The 19,257-nt window shown below is 34.8% G+C and overlaps 1 protein-coding gene across 3 annotated transcripts in view; it reads right to left on the minus strand.

Moving 5' to 3' along the window:
• Positions 1-19,257, minus strand: part of AHI1 (Abelson helper integration site 1) — an 85,765-nt gene that overhangs the window by 59,128 nt on the left and 7,380 nt on the right. For all 3 annotated transcript variants that reach the window (XR_010997262.1, XM_068184545.1, XM_068184544.1), the window contains exons 4-15: positions 15,144-15,751; positions 14,424-14,584; positions 13,911-14,124; positions 12,809-12,998; positions 11,164-11,259; positions 9,454-9,639; positions 8,346-8,486; positions 7,224-7,356; positions 6,104-6,227; positions 3,758-3,987; positions 2,625-2,728; positions 1,645-1,763 (exon numbers count right to left, since the gene is read on the minus strand). Coding sequence is in view for 2 of the 3 variants with exons in the window: in XM_068184545.1 (XP_068040646.1) it covers positions 1,645-1,763; positions 2,625-2,728; positions 3,758-3,987; positions 6,104-6,227; positions 7,224-7,356; positions 8,346-8,486; positions 9,454-9,639; positions 11,164-11,259; positions 12,809-12,998; positions 13,911-14,124; positions 14,424-14,584; positions 15,144-15,751 (2,306 nt within the window). In the remaining variant the exon portion in view is untranslated. The remainder of the gene's footprint in view (positions 1-1,644; positions 1,764-2,624; positions 2,729-3,757; positions 3,988-6,103; positions 6,228-7,223; positions 7,357-8,345; positions 8,487-9,453; positions 9,640-11,163; positions 11,260-12,808; positions 12,999-13,910; positions 14,125-14,423; positions 14,585-15,143; positions 15,752-19,257) is intronic.

Below are 19,257 nucleotides of genomic sequence, written 5' to 3' on the forward strand. Positions count from 1 at the left end.
CCTTATTTTCCCAGGCTCTCCCTCATTTATTCTCTAGTGTTTGGGCAGCTATCAGATAAATTTGACCAGAGAGCTGATTAAAATGAAAATTAATCATTTGTATTTGTAGGCTAATTTTTAGTCGGATCAGCTTGCTGATCTGACTTATCCTGCATCAAAAGATCTCTAGAAATGATAAAAAAGAAATGCTAGGAATACACAGCCAAAGGTGTGGGAGATTGCAGGAGATGGTACGTCCTATGGATAAATTTGCTTAAAATAATTGTGAAATTGCACCCCATATTAAACCCTTTCTTAAAGATAACATGCATGCCCATCTTTCCCTCTCAAACTAAAACTCTCTGCACATTTTAGAAAGTGAAGCAACAGAAGAACACTGCCTAAAAAACTACAGGTTTCCTCTCTGAATCCAGCAATTTCATGCTTCAATTCAGTGGACAGTTCAGCTTCTAGCATGGTCATTATATTTTATCATTTACAGAAAAAGAGAAAGGTACACCATAATACAGTAGAGTCCTCAGCTAGTTCAAACATTCAATCCAGTACAATAACAGAATTACTTCATTTCAAAATGACCTTCAAGATCATTAAGTCCAACTGTTAACACAGCACTATCCCATCCACTACTAAACCATATACCTAAGGGCCACCTCTACACATCTTTTAAATACCTCCAGGGATTTTCTGTGTGGTGAGGAACGGAAAGAAACCTATGAAACTAAGGATGAAACATTTTAGAAAAGTTGTTTATATCTTTAATGTGACTTTCCAGAACAGAATGTTCAAGTGCGTCTTATCAACCTATGTAAGTGATTGGTGAGAGACTCTGCTCACTCCCACCCAATGAAAAGACAAAGAGGGAATGGACATAAATTGAAATACAGCTAATTCTGCTTAAAAATAAGAAAAAAGTCCTTTATTTTGAGGGTGAATGAACACTAGAACATGTTGCTCACAGAAGTTGTAAAATTTTCATCCTTCAAGATATTAAAAATCCAATTGTATAAAGCTCTGAGTAGCATGCTGTTGTGATTTGATTATTGGGTTGAAATGGTCATTCTCCAATATTAATGTCAAGTGAGTCTATAATCTCCTTGCTTGTTATTTTTGTTTGTCATTTAAAAAACCATGTTTATACCAATTAAGAAGGAAAAAAAAAAGCAGAAACTGCAAAACTACCTCACAGCCTGCTTAATAAACAATAATAAGTACATTTTTAGTATGTATTGTGTAGTATTTATGATGATAATAATTTCCATTTCATCATCAAAATATCCTTCCCAGTCTTAAAAATGCAAAACTAACACACAAATATTACCACTTCCAAGTTCTTTTCATGCCCAGATTGCATTTCAAAAGGGATTTCAATCTTTAAAAGACTAACATTGTATTCTTCATGGCACTTTAGGCTCCCAAGTAATCTAGAATATTTTAGATATTCTATTCTAAGAGATATCAATATCACCCAAAAGGTCTGTAACACAGCAGTGTATTGAAATAATTTCCTAACCATAACGTTTCTATCCTTTATTAGGACATCTTTTTTCTCCCCAGCTACACAACTAATACCATTATGGTATTTTATTTCTCCATGTAAATTTTAAAACATAAAGGAAATAAACATTTGTCACCAAAAATACCAACATTCTGAGATCCATAATTCTCAGGGTACTGTCTTTGGCATGGATTAATAAATGCCTTCCATTTGGATGCACTTCCAAATGATTTACTGGTGTTCCTTTAATATCGTTTTCTTTTATTTCCTACAGAAGGATGGAAAAATAAAGAAAATTATATAACTTTGTGTTTTAAAACTCATGTTTTTACACATTATTGCCCATTTTTGTCTTGCATTACTACTTTTCTCCTCAATTCATTTAATTTGGTTAAGGAAAAGGTTTCTTCCTATATTAAGGCATTACATCCTAGACATGAACTTTTTACAACCATGAGGCAGATTCTGTTGTGACTCAATTTTTAAATTTCTGAATTTCTAAAAAAAATAGGCTGATGACAGAAATGCTAACTGAACATTACGGCTCTAAAATATGAACAAATGTGTTTTTTAAAGCCTGTGGTATATTTTGTTTTTGTCTCTAGAGAGCAAATCATTTACCTGTTGAAACAGTGCTATCAAACCTCAAGTATTTTCAATCCTCAAGTTTTTTCAAACCTCAAGTATTATCAAACCTCAAGTATTTTCAAGTTTTATATAGAAAAAAAAAATACAGAACCACAGAATCTTACAATATCCTCAGTTGCAAGGGCCCCACTATGAACATCAAAGACCAACTCCTGACCCTACACAGGACAGCCCCAAGAATTACACCATGTGCCTTGAGAGTCAAAAGACTTCTTGCATTTTCTCAGGCTTGGTGGTGTGATCACTTGCCTGGGGAGCCTGTTCCAGTGCCCAACCCAATTAAGTTGCAAAACAATTTTAAAAAATTAAGTCAGTGAATCACTGCACATTGTATCAGTTTTCCTATATCAGTTTTTAAAGAAAATACACCTCTGCAGTTAAACAAAGGTTATGTATTAAAAAAAATCTCAATTCAAATCAGATTACTAGATTTGGAACAGTTCACATAAAAATTACAACGCTAGTTAAGAATCCTGTTTACCTTATTGACCTTCCAGTGTTGAAAAAGGTGTGGAGAACTTCCTCTGACAGGTGTATCCCAAACTATTATCAGTCCTGAACTATCTCCTGAGAACATGTGGTGTCCTGAGAAATAATGTCTTGTAAGTAAAAGACCATCCAACAAACAATAATACAGAAAACAAGAAACAACCTTTTGTTCTCTCATTTTTGTGAATAAGCAAATACCAATTCTTCCATCTTTTTTGCTGTAATATACTCATTGCAAATGCATTTTGCTCATATTGCATGACATAAGCTGATACCATAAATCTGGATGTAGTATATACATTAAATACTGAGATGCAAAACATATTTTTTAATTTTTAAATTTTTATTCAAATTCTAAAACCAGCAAAAAGTGAGCATTTACAGCTCAACAAGCTTCACATGATAGCTCAATGCTTACTTATACATTCACTAAGAGAATCTTGAACTAGAACAAATAGTGTTTTCCAATACTTGTTCTTTAAGCACAAATATTTACTCTTTATAAAAATACAGCTTTCCTCTTTGCAGTACCTACTCCAGTGACTAAAATGAACCACCTAACTATTAATGATGTCACTAACACTAGAAAAAAAGTCAGAGTTTAATTTTAACCCATATTCAACTCTTTCTCCACTAGTACATGTCAGTACAACATTCACTTTCAGCTGTCAACCTACCAGTTATAATGACTCACAATGGTCAAACCTCTGTCGTTTTCTCTCCGTGTTTCTTATTCTCTGTCAATATTGAAAATTCATCACCTTCCCACTTCTTCAGTCTAGAGCTAAAATTCTCACAATCTAATTACTATGACCTCATTTTCTTTATCAGAGTCATACATTGATTTTGGTTGAAAGGGCCCTTAAAAACCATCTAGTTCTGACCTCCCTGAAATGGGGAGGGACACCTTCCATTAGAACAAAGCCCAGACCAATATGGCCTTGAACACCTTCAGGGACGGGGCATCCACAATTTCTCCTGTCCCCATGTCTCAGCACTCTCCCAGTAAATAATTTCTTCCTAAGAAGAATACACTGCCTCCATGAAGTAAAGAAAACTAGTAACACTCAAGTTGGTCTTCAACTGGAAAGACAACTATTTGTAAAAGCAGTATTAGCTACATACCTTCTGCATCAAAACAAAGTGTGTTGATGAAACTCTTATGGCCATCAAGCTCTTGTAGCAGTTGCCCATGGATTTCTTTCACATTTGCATCCCAGATTCTAATCACTGAGTCGTAACATCCTGTCACAACCAACGAGTCAGCAACTGGGTGGTACTTGGCAGTGTAGACAAATGAAGGATGAGGGAAAACTCTCACTGCAGATGCTGCCTTCATTTCTATTTTCCACATTCTAAAAGGAAACAAAGTTATAACTTCTACTGTATAAAGTAGTCACACAGATATAACTGATGCCCGTATTTTGGGCTACTGGTTCTAGAGGCAAATGCTTGCAAACACTTAGCAATACCTGTTTATCCCGCCAATTTGTTCCATCACTATTTAATTCTTTATTGTGGTACTTTCTAACAAGAATTAAGAAAAATTAACTACTTTACATAGGATTTGGTCTTCAAAGCAAATTAATGACTACTTACTCACTTAATGGATATAGTTCTCATTTTAAAATACTCATAAAGAATTCCATGAAATGAATTGGTTTCTTTCTTTCAGGAGTTATAAACAAGTTAAGCTCTTCTGGGGTATCATTCACTTAAAACAATATTAGAACAAGAAAAGCCATAAAGGAACATTTAGGACAAATAAATATAAATAAAATCCCAGAAAATTTTAGAATAATGATTACCAGCCACACAGTGATCACGATCTCGAGGATGTTTACATCACATAAATTCACTTCTTACTATTCATCTATTTCCTATCCTTTGCCAACCATAGCTGTAAGATCAGATTTTTGTTAGTGTTTTCTATTTGATGGTATGCATTTTATTCGTGAGCCTTCCCCAAAGATGAGTCCACAAAGAATAAAACAGTACCTGGATCACTACATACAGATGAGCAGCACATTACACACAGTATTCAGTTACAAAATGAGGTGATCTAATTAAAAAATTGCAAGCTTTTAGAATACAACAATTAATCTGCAATTTGATGCAGAAAGGTCACAAGGAATTTACCTATCTTTTAAAATGGTCTAATCTAGCAAAATAAAAATTAATTTATTGCTCACAAATAATCTGGGACTAAACCTTGGGAAGGCTTACATATCCTTGAGAAGGATAACATTGAACACTATATAAAGAAGAATTCACAGAAGTTAATGAATTTACCTTTATGTTACCTTAGAACTCACTATGAGATAATCCAAATAATAAACTGATAGTGACTTTAAAGCAGTGGGGTGCTGAGACTTTTTAAGGAGCTGAAGGCAACTCACAATAAATACAGGAACTAGTAACTCATACAGTGACTGTACATAGTACACAGAAAAGGAGGCAGACCACTGCAGTTTCAACTTGCTGCACAAATTCAAGAATTTATGAGGAACAGCTCGGCCTTCTTACAAGCAACACAAATTACTGACATTGATATTTACCTCAATATAAAAAATTCTTACTTAATCCACTCCCAAATTAAAAAAAAAAAAGAAGTGCTGAACTCTCCACACACTCTTTTTATGCCCACATACAAGCAGCAAAAAAAACCTTAAAACAGTTCCACATGTGCAACATATAATTTAACAATTCTTCTGGCATGTCAGTTATGCAACTGCCCGTACCATTCCTGAGCTGCATAACAGAAATAATAGATAGGGATCTGAAAGGCTAAAAAAACCCAAAAAGCTCTATGAAAACCAATTAAGTTGCTCATAATAAAATTGTACAGTGTTCCAGTGATATTTCCATGAGTATCTACAGCTTTGAGGGTTTTGGCTTTTAAATCTGATCAGATCAATATTTTAACATTAACATTGTAGGGAAGCACACTGTAATTGTAGAGGATTCAATTTAAGAAATAACAGTATCAAAATTTACAGCAATTTAAGCTGAATTACTTTACTAGAGTATAAAAAACCAAAAGAACACCACCAACATACATATATGCAGTGTGGTAAAATTACACACATAACTTGAATCTTAAACTTTCAATTTCCTGCCTAGCGTTCAAATTTGCAAACTTAATACCACATTCATAGTATGGCAATTTCTCCAGGAACAGAATATTACAACTGTCTCAGTGTCTTCTTGAAATAAAAGCTCTTTAGTTTTTTACTGCATTGTAGATTTAGACATTAGGGTTTTTAGAAAAGCTTTGGTTACAAATACATTAGAAACAGTAAATACAGTGTAAGTGATTAACCCAATCCCAATTTTTGTATTATTTTAGTCACACGGTAACAAAATCTTTAATTAAAACATTATATAGCACAGTTTGTAGTAAAACGCTGAATTAGACCACTTTCTTTTCAACTTCTGATGGTATCTGCCAGAACATCACATCATACTGACCTGACAGTGCCATCAGAGGAAGCAGTAAGAAGGTATTGATTGTCTTTTGACCAACAAAGATCATACACTATGTTAAGATGACCATAAAATTCTCTCAGGAACTGTCCAGAAGGAATTTCATACACTAGGGAAGTAGAAATAGAAAAATAAAAGTTTTGTAAGTATTTGCAGTCAAACAGATGTACCTACAAGAGCCAAAGTTTAGTCTAATCTGAGGCTGATTTTCTGCTAGCATAAATCAACTCATTTTCTTTATCTTTTCATTTTGAGGTAACATGATGAAATAATTGCTAGATATGAAACGACAGCAAGCATTTACCTCCATCTAGTGGTTCAAGGATGTCACAAATGTCTTACCCCTTAAGAACCACCTTATTTGCATGAAATTATTAGAACCAGATTAGGATTATGTTGGGTTTCCTTAAATTTTGAAAACTAACTGACCAATCTTAGAAATATTTTAACCCTGAGATAATTATATGGGGCTGTGTGATAAAGGAATCTAGAATTATTGTTCCTTGCATTTAAACACTCACTTTGTGAACATTTAAATTACTGCTCTCTCTAAATCTCAAAAATTTTATGCAAGATTTAAGAACTATGCAGTTGAAGCTACCATGATGAAGCAGTCAAAAATTTGAGTTACAAGGAATGTTTGTACTTCGACTGAACTGGACTATGGAAGAGAGCAGCTTCCGGTATTCTGTCTGGAGATGGTAACGTTCTGGTATCTAACTTTCAAGACAGGTTAGGAGAAAAACTTACATGAAAAGGGTGTGAGGTGGAGGCTTAAAATGTTATTTCCCTTCAAACATTATCATCAGAAATTATGTTCCTTCTGCAAACTGATTTAGTATTTCCATTAGGCCTCTGGGCAGAAATGGTGTCATTTCATACCACTGAACCGTGTATACGTAACCGTGTAAGAAAAGCCAGCTCCAGCCCTATCAACACAGAAAGAGCATTTTCCTCAATGCTCTTTAACGCACAGAACAATCGTCTAATCACAACTACAAACCAGAAACTCTAAAAATGCACAATTTAAAAGTTAATTTCCCTTAATCTTCAATTTCCAAATACATGGATTATAAGCAAAAAGCCAAAATGCATTTAAACTTACAAGTAATGGGATAGCCATTCCTTCCTGCACATGCTGCTGCCAGTGTTCTCCCGTCATGAGAGAAGCGGATACAGAAGCAGCCCATATCTCCACCTCGCAGGGAAAGCAGGTGCTTGTTGGGTATGCGGCAAGCCTGGTTTTTCAGGGAACAAGTGGTAGGAATATTAACTATCCAATGCATGGAACACACTCTTAGCTCCTGACATGCAGAAGCTCTAAAAGGCTAGTAACATCATAATGGCATTCCAAAGTAAAATTCAATGTATTATAAACAGAGACAGCTTTGCAGGCTGAGGCCCCATGAATGTGTATCTCTTTCTGCCCCATTATTGCAAACAACTAGCACATTTAAAAAAAACCTAAAAAAATTTAAATTGAAATAAACTCCTAAATCTTAAGTAATGCTTACTAATGCATCAGTGATGTAAGCTGTGGAGTTAGACTGTAAGTCAAGGTTGTTTAAGGAGCCTAAGCACAACTTTTAGCAACCTAATGACTGCAGTGTGAACTCAGAAACCCAACCACAGGCACTCAAACCTTTGGTCTCCTACCAAATAATTTTAACATTCCTCACCTGTACTTAAGTATCTGACTTTTAAAGACAGAACCAGAGATGAAACACCTCAAAAAATTTAACTGGTATTTTAGACCCCTTTCCTTTCTCCCAACATATTATCTCTTTTTGACCCAATGGCTTTTTCTCCAAAACTAAATTCAAAGTTTAAGCTAAAGGGCCATATCCACAGCAGCTATGTGGTTCTTGAATGTAAGCTCTTTTTTCATAGTTTAAAAATGTCTTCAAGAAACAAAAAGAAAAGTCAAGAAAATATATTTCTAATCAAGTTGAAGTCTGAGAACTGGCTTCCTGTCTTCTTACTCTTTCAATTTCTTAGCAAATTCTGCAGATAGAAATACCTTACTCTTCTGGTAAAGAAAAAATGGTTAAATCAACCATATTTGAGGAGGCCAAGGTTAAGCCTCCTCGACTATCTATGAAAGTTTTTTATGTTTTGTTTAATATCTTTGTTATTTTTTTAATTATTTACTTTCTTCATAATACTTATAAAAATATAGTAAATATTTAAATTATTTTCATTTAAAATTCAAAGAAAAATGCTTCACCTGTCCAGGCAATCTTGACCATTTAAATGGCTCCTTTTTCTCCTCTAAAGAAGGTTCACATCCTTCTCTCTGCAGCTCAGACAGTGTTGCATTACTTTGTTCCTGCTGAACAGCTGCCATAGAGTGAAAAGAAGGACCAACCTTAAGGCAAACAAAACTAAGTATCAGGGAAAAAATATTTTAAAGTGAACAATGCAATTTCCAAAAAGGTTAAAAGGTACTTTTAATTTAAATGTCTTGCACTTTTATATCTGGAACACAGAGATTGGAAAAGCTTAATACATGAAAACTGCATTGCAAAATGTCATTTAAAATAACCAGGAGTCAGAAAGTAATCCAAGCTTCCAAAGTTTTGTCAAACAATGGCATCACAATTTTTTCAAATACTCAATTATCTCCCATTTTTAGTAACTCTCAAGGTCAGTGAAAATTGGAATTACTCCGCTTTTGTATTGTATTGTACTACTAAGAGGGTGCACATCTCACCAGGCTTCCACAGACCACCCTTCATAGTACAAACATGAGCAGAAGAAAGTATTATTACAGCTCTAAATACAAATGGGAAATTATATAACAGAACAATATTGTACTTGCATTGGAGAAAAGAAAACACCTTATTTACCTTAAATGCCCATCTCAGCACATACCAGTGTAAGCCTATTTTTAAAGAAGCTTTCATTTGTGAAAAAAACCCAGCATACTGCAGCTAGAGGGTGCAGGGAAGCAAAGTTAAGAAACTTGCATCTTTTCTCAAAGAATTTTTGTACCTGCATGAGTTCAGTGACTTAAAAATGGCATTTCTGCTAATAAGAAGAAGCACTAATCTTCAAGAAAGTACTCTGAAAGTTTTCAGGCTGCCAGTAGCAAAATATTCAAAGTTGCAGGTAGAAAAGTATGCCTATTTTTCAAAGATACCTATGAAGGACTGAGTTTGAAACACCTGTCTTGAGATGTAGCATTCTTATTATGTATTTTATATACAGCATGTAAGCACAGCTTTTATATACATGCCTAGAAACACAGACTCACATGCTCTACCTAGGAACTAGTTCCTACAGAAAGGTCTGCATATTTGTAAATATATTTATATATTATATATTTAACTTACATGATCTGGCAGTTTCAGGCCTTTTACAGATACATATAAAGTTGATGGGTAACGATTTCTAGGACATTTTGCCCACCAGTCATAAACCTCAACTACATTTGAATGTGACTTGGTCTTTGAAGGTGGGTAATACAATTGCAGACGAAGTTTTCCACCAACGTTTAGAACTCCATTTGCACCTACAAGCTGGAAGGGTGATTAAAAAGAGGAAAAAGGAAGAAAGATGAACACAAAAGTAAGTGATAATTTCTAATATCTTACCTAACAGTACAAACCCTTGAAATCCACTTCCCATTGCAGGAATATATTAACTCTAAAAGTGATGATGAACTAAGCACGTATTTAATCCCCTCAGAATCAAATCATGGAAGACTAAATCTTAGATGGCAGCCTAGTTTCAGGCTTCACAAAAGATGCTTCACAGCAGTAATATCTTGAAAGTGAGAAGACCTCTGCAGTACCTGTTTTCTTTTTTTTTTTTTTTAACTACTACTTGCTAAAATCAACCAAATCTCAAAGGACTGCCAAGCCACAAACAGCTTTTTCCTAATCTGTCTTCTTTGAATGCTGCAATGCAGGGCATTGGGTAAGGCTTTGGTTCAGAGCAGAAGATACAGCAATGTAGTAACCTCTCCAATTTCAGAGGAGACAGAGTCATCTCTACTGAACTGAAGAATAACAAAAGTACCTACTGCCATTCACACTGATCGGTGTTGAATTGAGACATTTCTAATTTGACTGATACAGCCAAAAGGATAATGCAGGCCGTTGCAGAAAGAATGAAGAACAGGCAACAATTTTTTTCATATTTATGAGCTGAAAATTTGTTCTTCCCTCTGTTCAGGAGTAGGCTGTACTGAATGCCTGGATGCACAGCTCCTACCAGAGCTCTGCTGACAGACACAGGCTAGCAGACCCTGATTCCAGTAGATTTATCTTGCGCAGAGCTCAGAAGAATCTCTATGTGGAATTGCTATGGAGGCCCCCATCCCTTCACCTGTACTTGCAGTCCATTCTCTTCTCCTGTATTTCTCACATTTCCTCTATGTTGTGGACTGCTCACTGATTGCCAATGACTATCACACACAGGGGTAAGTGTAAATAAACACTCCTCAGAGAAACTGAAGTTTATCAGCTCTCAAAGAACTAAATGACACATTCAAGTTTCTCTTAAAAGGTACACATGTGCTGTCTAAATTATCCATATCTCACATTTGTCACATTTGTATCTTAATTGCCACAGCATTTCAAACTCTGCAGCTGAAAATGAAAAGCATTCTATAATTAAGGGAGTCTTTTCAAAGACTGGACAAATGAAAATGTCACTAGAATACAGAACAGCTGAGGTACATAAATTAGTGGATTTGCCATTTTCTTCACAATCACATAAACACAAAGAATACTCTAAAAGAAAACAACCTTCTGTATTTTATGCACAAACAAAAAACTTACAGACATTCTACATTCTACAAAAATTCTACACATTCTTTTCTTGAAAAAGACATCTACTTTAATGTCAAGCCTGTTACTGTGTTGATTTCATGAAGTGGAAGAAGAGGAAAAGTAGAGAACATCCAAGCAAACAAGGATTTTTTTTCTTCAATTTCTGTTGCTGAAAATATTTTTAAATGCTTTCCTCCTTAGCACTGTTAGAGATTTTCAGATAAAAGGAATTATTAATTTTTTTCTTCATTTAAATATTTACAGTACCTTTAGAAATGCCCAACAAATTTTTCGGTAACGACTTTCCTGAATTTTTACATCAGAGCTGGCTCTCACTTCATGCATACTTGGAGAATCAAGGACCTAGAAGTATCAGCAGGAATATAAATGTATGTCTAATGAATGTGTATGTCATGGTAAAAAAAAAAAAAAAAAACAAAAAAAAACGGCTGAAAATATGCTTGATCAATTCACTAAATTAAACAGACGTTTTAAAAAATTACAAAAGCAGTGTTTCTTCCACACAAGTATAAAATTAGAAATAACAGGTCCTTATGCATTTACCTGATGACTATTTATAACCTCCATTATAAAAGAAGTCTAGTCTTAAAAAAATTTATTCTTGTTCCTCTTATGTCTCCATAAAAGAGAAAAAATAATAATGTATCATTTTCTTAATAATTCAGAAATCATTTAGATCACAAATCTGACCGCAAAAAACAGATGCATTTTAATCTAGATGGAAAAAGGCAGTCAAAAAGTTAGTTTTTCTTTCCTAGCTTTATCAGCTTTGTCATTGAATCAGTCACAGAACAATTAGGGTTGGAAGAAGCCTTCAAAGATCACAGAGTTGTGAGCCATAGGCTTGGACATCTTCCACTAAATGAGGCTGGTCAAAGCTCCATCCAACCTGGCCTTGAACACTTACAGGGATGCCTATGAGTCTTAATTTTTCTGTCAGGGACCTGAATTTTCCCATATTTTACTACTCCTGGAAGTTTATGTGGTATACAAAAAGCCCTTAGAATAATATAATAATTTTTTCAAACTTGTATTTCATAAACCACACTGAAGTTAAACAGCCTTTTTTCAGTGGAATCATACTTTTGGTTCCAGCATTATTTCCATGAAGAATCTTCAAGTACAAACATAATTAGTTTTGTGGTAAGCAATTAAGTATTCTTAATTCTATAAACATGTTCATTTACAAGCATCACAAAACATTAAGAAACAAATGGAAATAAATTATATTCAATTAATTATAATTCAATATGGCAATAAATTATAGTCAAACCTATTTGAAAGAGGAAAAAAACAAGGAGGAAAAAATATTTATTGTATTAGGTTTCCATTTTTATGTTAATTGTACAGAATCTCTCTGTACAAATATTGAAATGTCTAAGCTAAAAATTATGTTGAATATATAACCTATAATTTTTCCTTCAAACATAATTGTATTGGAGGACAAATTAATAATTACTTTATGAAAACTGGGACAGGAGAGGTGGATGTGTAAAATGTTAATGGAAATAATGCAATGGTTTGCTCATTGGTACAATGAGGTGCTGCTACATGCAGACAAATTCTACCTTTGAGTTTCTTGTACTTAAACTTCTTTTCAGATTTCAAGAATGTGAGAAGAGTGATATCCACCATATCTTACCAGCCTTCCCCAGAAGTTTGAGAGCTGATTTTATAAGAAAGCTTTGTGTTCCTTGTTACTATTAAAACAGGATCCTTTCCTATAAAAAACCCCACTTTTGGTACCTCCACTTGACTTTGTAACTTAAAGCTATGGTATTAACCCAATTTAACTGAAATAAAATACGCAATTCAGTCAAATAGATACTGATGAAGAAACAAACAAAAAAACAGAACGTGGATAAATTGGATGCAAAATATTTCATCTTACCTCAAAAAACAGGATAACCTGAGGGTTTTCCTCAGTGTTTTGAATAAAGTAAGTAAAACGTTCATTAAATATTACTTGCTCTTCCCACTCTGGAATTGTTGATTTAGACTTTCTAAAATCACATGGTTGTGTCATTATAGGAAGAATGTACTCTATTTCTCCTTGTTCATAAGAAGAATCTTCCTTCATGCTGTTAGAAGATTTCCAAAGAATTACAAGTGTTAGAGCATTTAAAAAACTACCTTGAACAAAACAGTATTTTCAACTCCTGAAAGCTAAGAAACATATAAGATAATATTTGTCTGATTCTAGAAAAAATTTTCTAAACCCACTGAAAATTTAAGACAATTTGCAATGTATATAGAAAAACTACAGGCTGAAGTTGAAAATCCTAACAATTAAGTTACTGTTAGCAAATTAATGCATGATGATCATGGTGGAGTCTACTGTTTAAGCCCCAGAAAAACCTGGTTTCAGGAAAATTATGGATAATGACAGTGGAAACAAGCAACTGAAGTAATTAAAAATATAAAGAACTAGACTTCATTTAAGGATTTTTAAAGTTCTTAATATAAAAGGCAGACACTACTTATACTACAAGAATTTTGATTACATGTCCTTGGCTTTTACATATTTTTGACACTTAAGAAATTTTGCCTCTGGGAAGAATACAGAATGGACTATGTTGGAAATATCAGAGATTCACAGAATATGCTGAGTTGGAAGGGATCCACAAGCATCATCAAGTCCAACTCCTCACCCTGCACAGCACCATCCCCACGAGTCACACCATGTGCCTGAGAGTATTGTCCAAACGCTTCTTGAACTCTGTCAGGCTTGGTGCTGTGATCACTGCCCTGGGGAGCCTCAAGAGCAATACAACAGTGCAGAGCATTTAGAAGTGCCAAAAGGAAAAAAAAATATCACCCTCATTTATGGTATGCATATATATACACATTATCATAGATGCAGAAACTAATGAACAACTACACAAGCTTAAAATAACCCCTTGTTTTCATTTTCATATTTAATTTTGTATAAAGGGAAGAGTATAACCATTAATTGCAATCAGTGATAATAGAAACAGTTTACTAAATGTCACCTATAATCCTTCTTCACATATAAGCCACTTCTCTGATCAACAATATGGATTTTGACCACAGGATGAGATACCAAGTGATCAATTTTAAGTCGATCCGATCGATGGATATAAACTCCCAAAACAAGATCATCGCCAAAACCAAATTTAGACTGAGTTAAAATTTCTGAATTCTTCACTTCCTCATCATTTTCTGCAGCAACATCGGTAGTTTCTTCTAGAAATTGGAGCAAAGTAAACAAACTGTCACTAGTGGAACATGATAATTTCCGTCTCAACTCAAAACTACTTATAGTAAATGAATTTTCAAGATTTTAGACTGATTTATCAAATAAACATAGTCACAAATGAGCTTCAGAATTGGAAGAACACAGGTACAACTGAGTAAATTAAGAAATATAAGTAACTCAACCAGCTAAATCACTTCTGTGCTACTACTATGGACAAGTATTTCTGTAACAGCACAAAAAAAAGTGCAGCTAAGTAGTACAGTATCATAACGTTTTGTTGGCAGACCTTTTCTGCTTTTCTTCTTAACCTTCTTGGCTTTAGGTTTCTGCTTTTCCATGCTTGCCTCCAGTTTCTGTCCTTCTGATGTAAATAGTCTTTCAAGTGACTGACTTTCATTGCCACCTGTTTCTGGATGATGATGCTGCAGCTCAGAAAGGGACATTGCACTGCAAGGCAATGGATCACTGTCAGCAACTGCAGTCCACTGCATATATTGATACAATTACTCATTGCCATTATTAATCCGCTTGAAATTCTCCAACTCATCATCTGTGTATCTTGAAAACATAACAGCCCTCAGCCCCTTTAGTGTCTTGCCTTTTTCAGTGGTCTCCCCTCTTCCTTTTCCCCTAATTTCCAGAGAACTGCAGAACCATTTATGTGAAGAGGTAAACAAATACTTTTCTGCTGGATCAGGGCCATCACTTATCACTAAAGAAAATCATGCACAAAACCATCTTAATTTATTTAAGAGTGAATTCCACAGTAAACAAACATCAAATAACAATGAAGAATATTTTTTTTTAAAGTTAAAAAGAATCCACGAGCTAAATATTAATCATGACAGCCTTTTGAGAAAAGATTTAGTACTGCCTCTTTGCAACAGAATCATCCAGTTAATCACATAGAAAATATGAACAATTTATCAGAAAGCTGCTGCCTATCTTAAAATGAAACATTTTGTGTAAGATTCACAGACACACCATGTACAGTTTGCCACATTACCTTGTTTCAGCTTTGGTTAAAATTGTTCTCTCTTTCTTCTTTTTCTTCTTTTTGCCCACTTCATTATTCAATGCAGCTTCATGTCTTTGAACTGTGGAGGTAGATTCAGACATCTGTTCTTTAAGTTTCTTTCTCATTTTCGTTTTAATTGCATTTGCCTCTTCCTCAGCCACATGCAGCTGATAGGCTTGAATAAGCTGCTCTTCCTCTTCTAATTCACTTACATTTCTCACTTCAGTCAAGAAATTTTTGATCTTTCTATCACCTTGATCAGGTACATCTGTTTGTGATTTACTTTTTGTTTTCTTCTTTGGAAAATCATTAGTCTTTTCTTCAAAACTCCCCAATTTAGCTTCATATAAATCTTCCTCCTCATTAAATTGTTCTTGTAACAGTGATTTCTTTTTCTTCCTGTTCAACTTTGGCTGCTTGTTCTCTTCTTCACTAACAACATCATTGTTTATTTTCTTTGCAATTGACACTTTCTCTCTCAATTTATTTTTTGTAAATCTTGGGCTCTCTTCTTCAGGATTATAGGTGTTGTTTATAATTGCTTCATCATTCACACTTTCCTTAGATAGATCAATATTATTTCTAAAGGTATCAAGCTATAAATGAAAAGAACATAAAACATTTGTACTAAAAATCATCTTCCAAGGATAAACACCACACTTCATGTTATTCCTTCAGCAACATTACTCAAAGTAAAATTAAATCAAAGATCTAGTTATTTTGTGTTTCAGTTTGACAAGCAACAGATTGAAAGTCAACAGAAAATTCACACTGAAAAAAAACCCATTTGGTATTCAGGCACCTCATCCTCAATGTTACAGTACTTTTTCACATGACTTTTACACATATCCAGTTAAAAAAGGAAACCAACAAGTCGACTCCATAAACAGATGCCAGTGTTTTACACTGTGGAGGATGAGAAGACTACATGCACCACAAAAACAAATACTTTCATCCACTGAAAATCCAAGTTAGAGAAAGATTTCAGGCTGGTTGTTTGCAGTCTCTTCCACTAAAAGCTGCTTGTCAGAACTAAATTTCAGCTAATGCGTTTGTTTAAGCACTTCCTGATGGTTTTACAGAAAACTCACTGTAAATTTTCCTCTCTCCTTCAAGTTTCTATTTCTGGTTACAAAAGGTTATAATGCCACTTCCCTGCCTCCTTGGATATGTTCAAGGTCAGGTTGGAAGGGGCTCTGAGCATCCTAATCTAGTTCAAAATGTCCCTGATCATGGCAAGGCGCTTGGGTTAGATCACCTTTAAAGTACCTTTCAATCCAAATTATGATTCTATGATAATGCCAAAGAACACAGCAAGTAACTGAGGTCTAATTCTGTTAAGCTCAACACAGAGATCTCTGTTCTTTGATGTAACTTCTATAAAGTCACCGAGGTTCATTTATGCTGTTGTCTTACAGCAAACTCTCTTAGAGCTTCAACATGAAATATTAGAAAGGGCTTTAAAACACAACAAAAGCAAATTTAAAAGTTTGGACAAAATATACATATCTGCCTACGAAGTTTTATTTGCCAAGACCTTCTTCTTCAAGAAACAAAGACATTATTCCCTTCTAGTCAGGATACAACTCCCAGTCATAGAATCATGTTTGTCTCAAACAATTGTAAACAGGGACAATATGTGTAATAAGTATGAAAAAACTGACCTTTCATTTTCATCTTATATGTGCTCAAAGAAACTACTAACATCATATTTATTTGTAAGTCAATGATTCAAGAGGATGTGGAAAATTTAATAGAAATAACTTGAAATACAGAACAGAGTAAGGAAAATAAAAGTATTAAAGAGGAAGCTTTGTATAAACTAAGAAAAAAAACCCAAAATAGAATAATGTTCCTAATAGATTGTTCACTTCCTTTCCTTTATTTCTGTGAATAACTTTAACTGTAAAGTAGGAGAAATGAAGATTAAAACACACTGACAATTAAAACCCAACAGTGGCCAGTAACTAAAATCTTGCTGATTTTTGTCTTTGATAAAACACCAATCCACTAAGTCCAAATAGTAAAATTATTTGAGAAATACTAAACAAAAAGCCCTCATCTATGACCTGGTCAAGAGTTTCTAAAATAACTCTGATACGCAAGAATAATCTCCTTAAAGGAATCTACCTGATACAAAAGCTGGCTTGAAATACTTACTAGAACTTGTTATTTATTATTGCCTACAAACAAAAAATCATAGATTCATAGAACCACTTAGGTTGGAAAAGACTTCTAAAATCATCAAGTCCAACCATTAATCCAGCACTACTAAACCATATCCCCAAGTGCCACATCCGCATGCCTTTTGAACAGCTCCAGGGATGGTACCTCCACCATTTCCTTGGGCAGCCAATGTCTGACTATCCTTTCAGTGAAAAGTTTTTTGTAATATCTAAACCTCCTCTGCTACAACTTGAGGCCATTTCCCCATAATGAAAAAAAACTACAGTCTCAAACTACAGCAAATTTCAGGAACATTAACGGATGCTGCAGGCACAAAGCTGCTTCAGTAGTTCAAACTTAAATTCCTCTGATAAACAGCCTGTATGACCTCAATTCAGGCCACCTTTCCCACATGCTGCAACTACATGACATAATTAAACAGCGAGGAAAGATGCAAAGAAGTTACAAAACAAAGAAGTAAAAGCCAAGAGGTTCATAAAAACCTTCAGATTAGGATTCTGGCAGAGGTGGGAATACTGGTATAGATTCTCTGAAACACAGGACTAAGAGATACCAACTAAGAGCAATCATCAATACATAAACACTGAACTGAATTAGAGAAAGGAGTTAGGCTAGAAAAGCAGCTCATTAAGACAGGCCGGTCTCTGGAGTAACTCCAGAGGGCTGCTTACCTGAACCTGGCTTTCTCAGCTTAAAATATGGAACAAATAACAAGGCTTTGTTTCACAGCAGCTCTGTGGCCACATTACACCAGGGCAGAGGAAGCACTCCCCCCTGGAAACAGCCTTGCTTGCACTACTGGCTTGAGAGGAACAGGGGATGGGTGACAGCCAAGGTGCACACACCTGGGCTGACACTCAAGGCTCACACCACAATTAGTCAATTACAGATCACATCACTGCCTTTTGTGCCCCAGAGCTGTTAGCAGGGACGATGCCTTTTGAAAGGACTTACACCTTTTCAAAAGGACTTCTCAAACACGCATGAGTGGAAACTGGCATGTATAGAGTGAGTTTGTCATGGGTGTTTGGAAACTTGTATAACCTGATTTACAGAGGTACCTGAATTTCCACCCATAATAACACAGGCACACCTTGAAACATTGGGGATGGACACTGCCAGCCCACTGAAGCACTCCTAAGTACTGGTTGTAAAAGACCATTAACCTACAGTTGAATTGTTACTGAATGTACTTGTGATGATGGCTTGTTGGGTGGGATGTTTAAGAAAATCTTAATGTACTAGGAAATCAGTTTTACTGCCATTGCTTGTTTAAGGCTATAAAATATAGACACTCATGATGGGCTTGGAATTTTTTTTCCACCAAACTGTAACAGAAAACATTGAGAAAATGTATGGATCAATTATGTAGTCAATTATCATCAGTTCTCCTATTTTATGCACAGGAAACAAAGGTGCAAAATCCAGTGGAAATCTCAACAATTATTCAGTGCCTTTCAGCCTACAAGCCAGATAAATCTGCTGCAGCCCTGCCTTGAACACAAAACCCAAGTTACCAATACCTGTCCATCCCAATATTGTAATCTCATAAGATTACAGTCTAAGAAAGAAATTTTTGCCTCCATACAGTGATCTAACCTTTCCATCTGGTAGAAAGTTTTTAAACATCCTCTTTTCAACCACAGAATTTAGATTGAACAAAATAAATTCATTCATTTTCATGATGACTTTAGACAGATTAATGTACCTGGACTTTGTCTGATCTGTGGCTTGCCTCATTCAAACTAGTTGTAATGGAGACACAAATGGTAAAAAATAAATATGGTGGCTGCCCTAGAAGGGATATTAACAAATTCATTTTCTTACTGTGTCTCAATTGCTTGTTTTCTCCACAGTGCCTTCAGACTTCAGACCCACTGCTCTAGTAGCTATTTACTGAACAGCAAAGCAGAAC

Source organism: Anomalospiza imberbis, chromosome 3 (assembly GCF_031753505.1).
Source record: "Anomalospiza imberbis isolate Cuckoo-Finch-1a 21T00152 chromosome 3, ASM3175350v1, whole genome shotgun sequence".
NCBI classification, from domain to species: Eukaryota; Metazoa; Chordata; class Aves; order Passeriformes; family Viduidae; genus Anomalospiza; species Anomalospiza imberbis.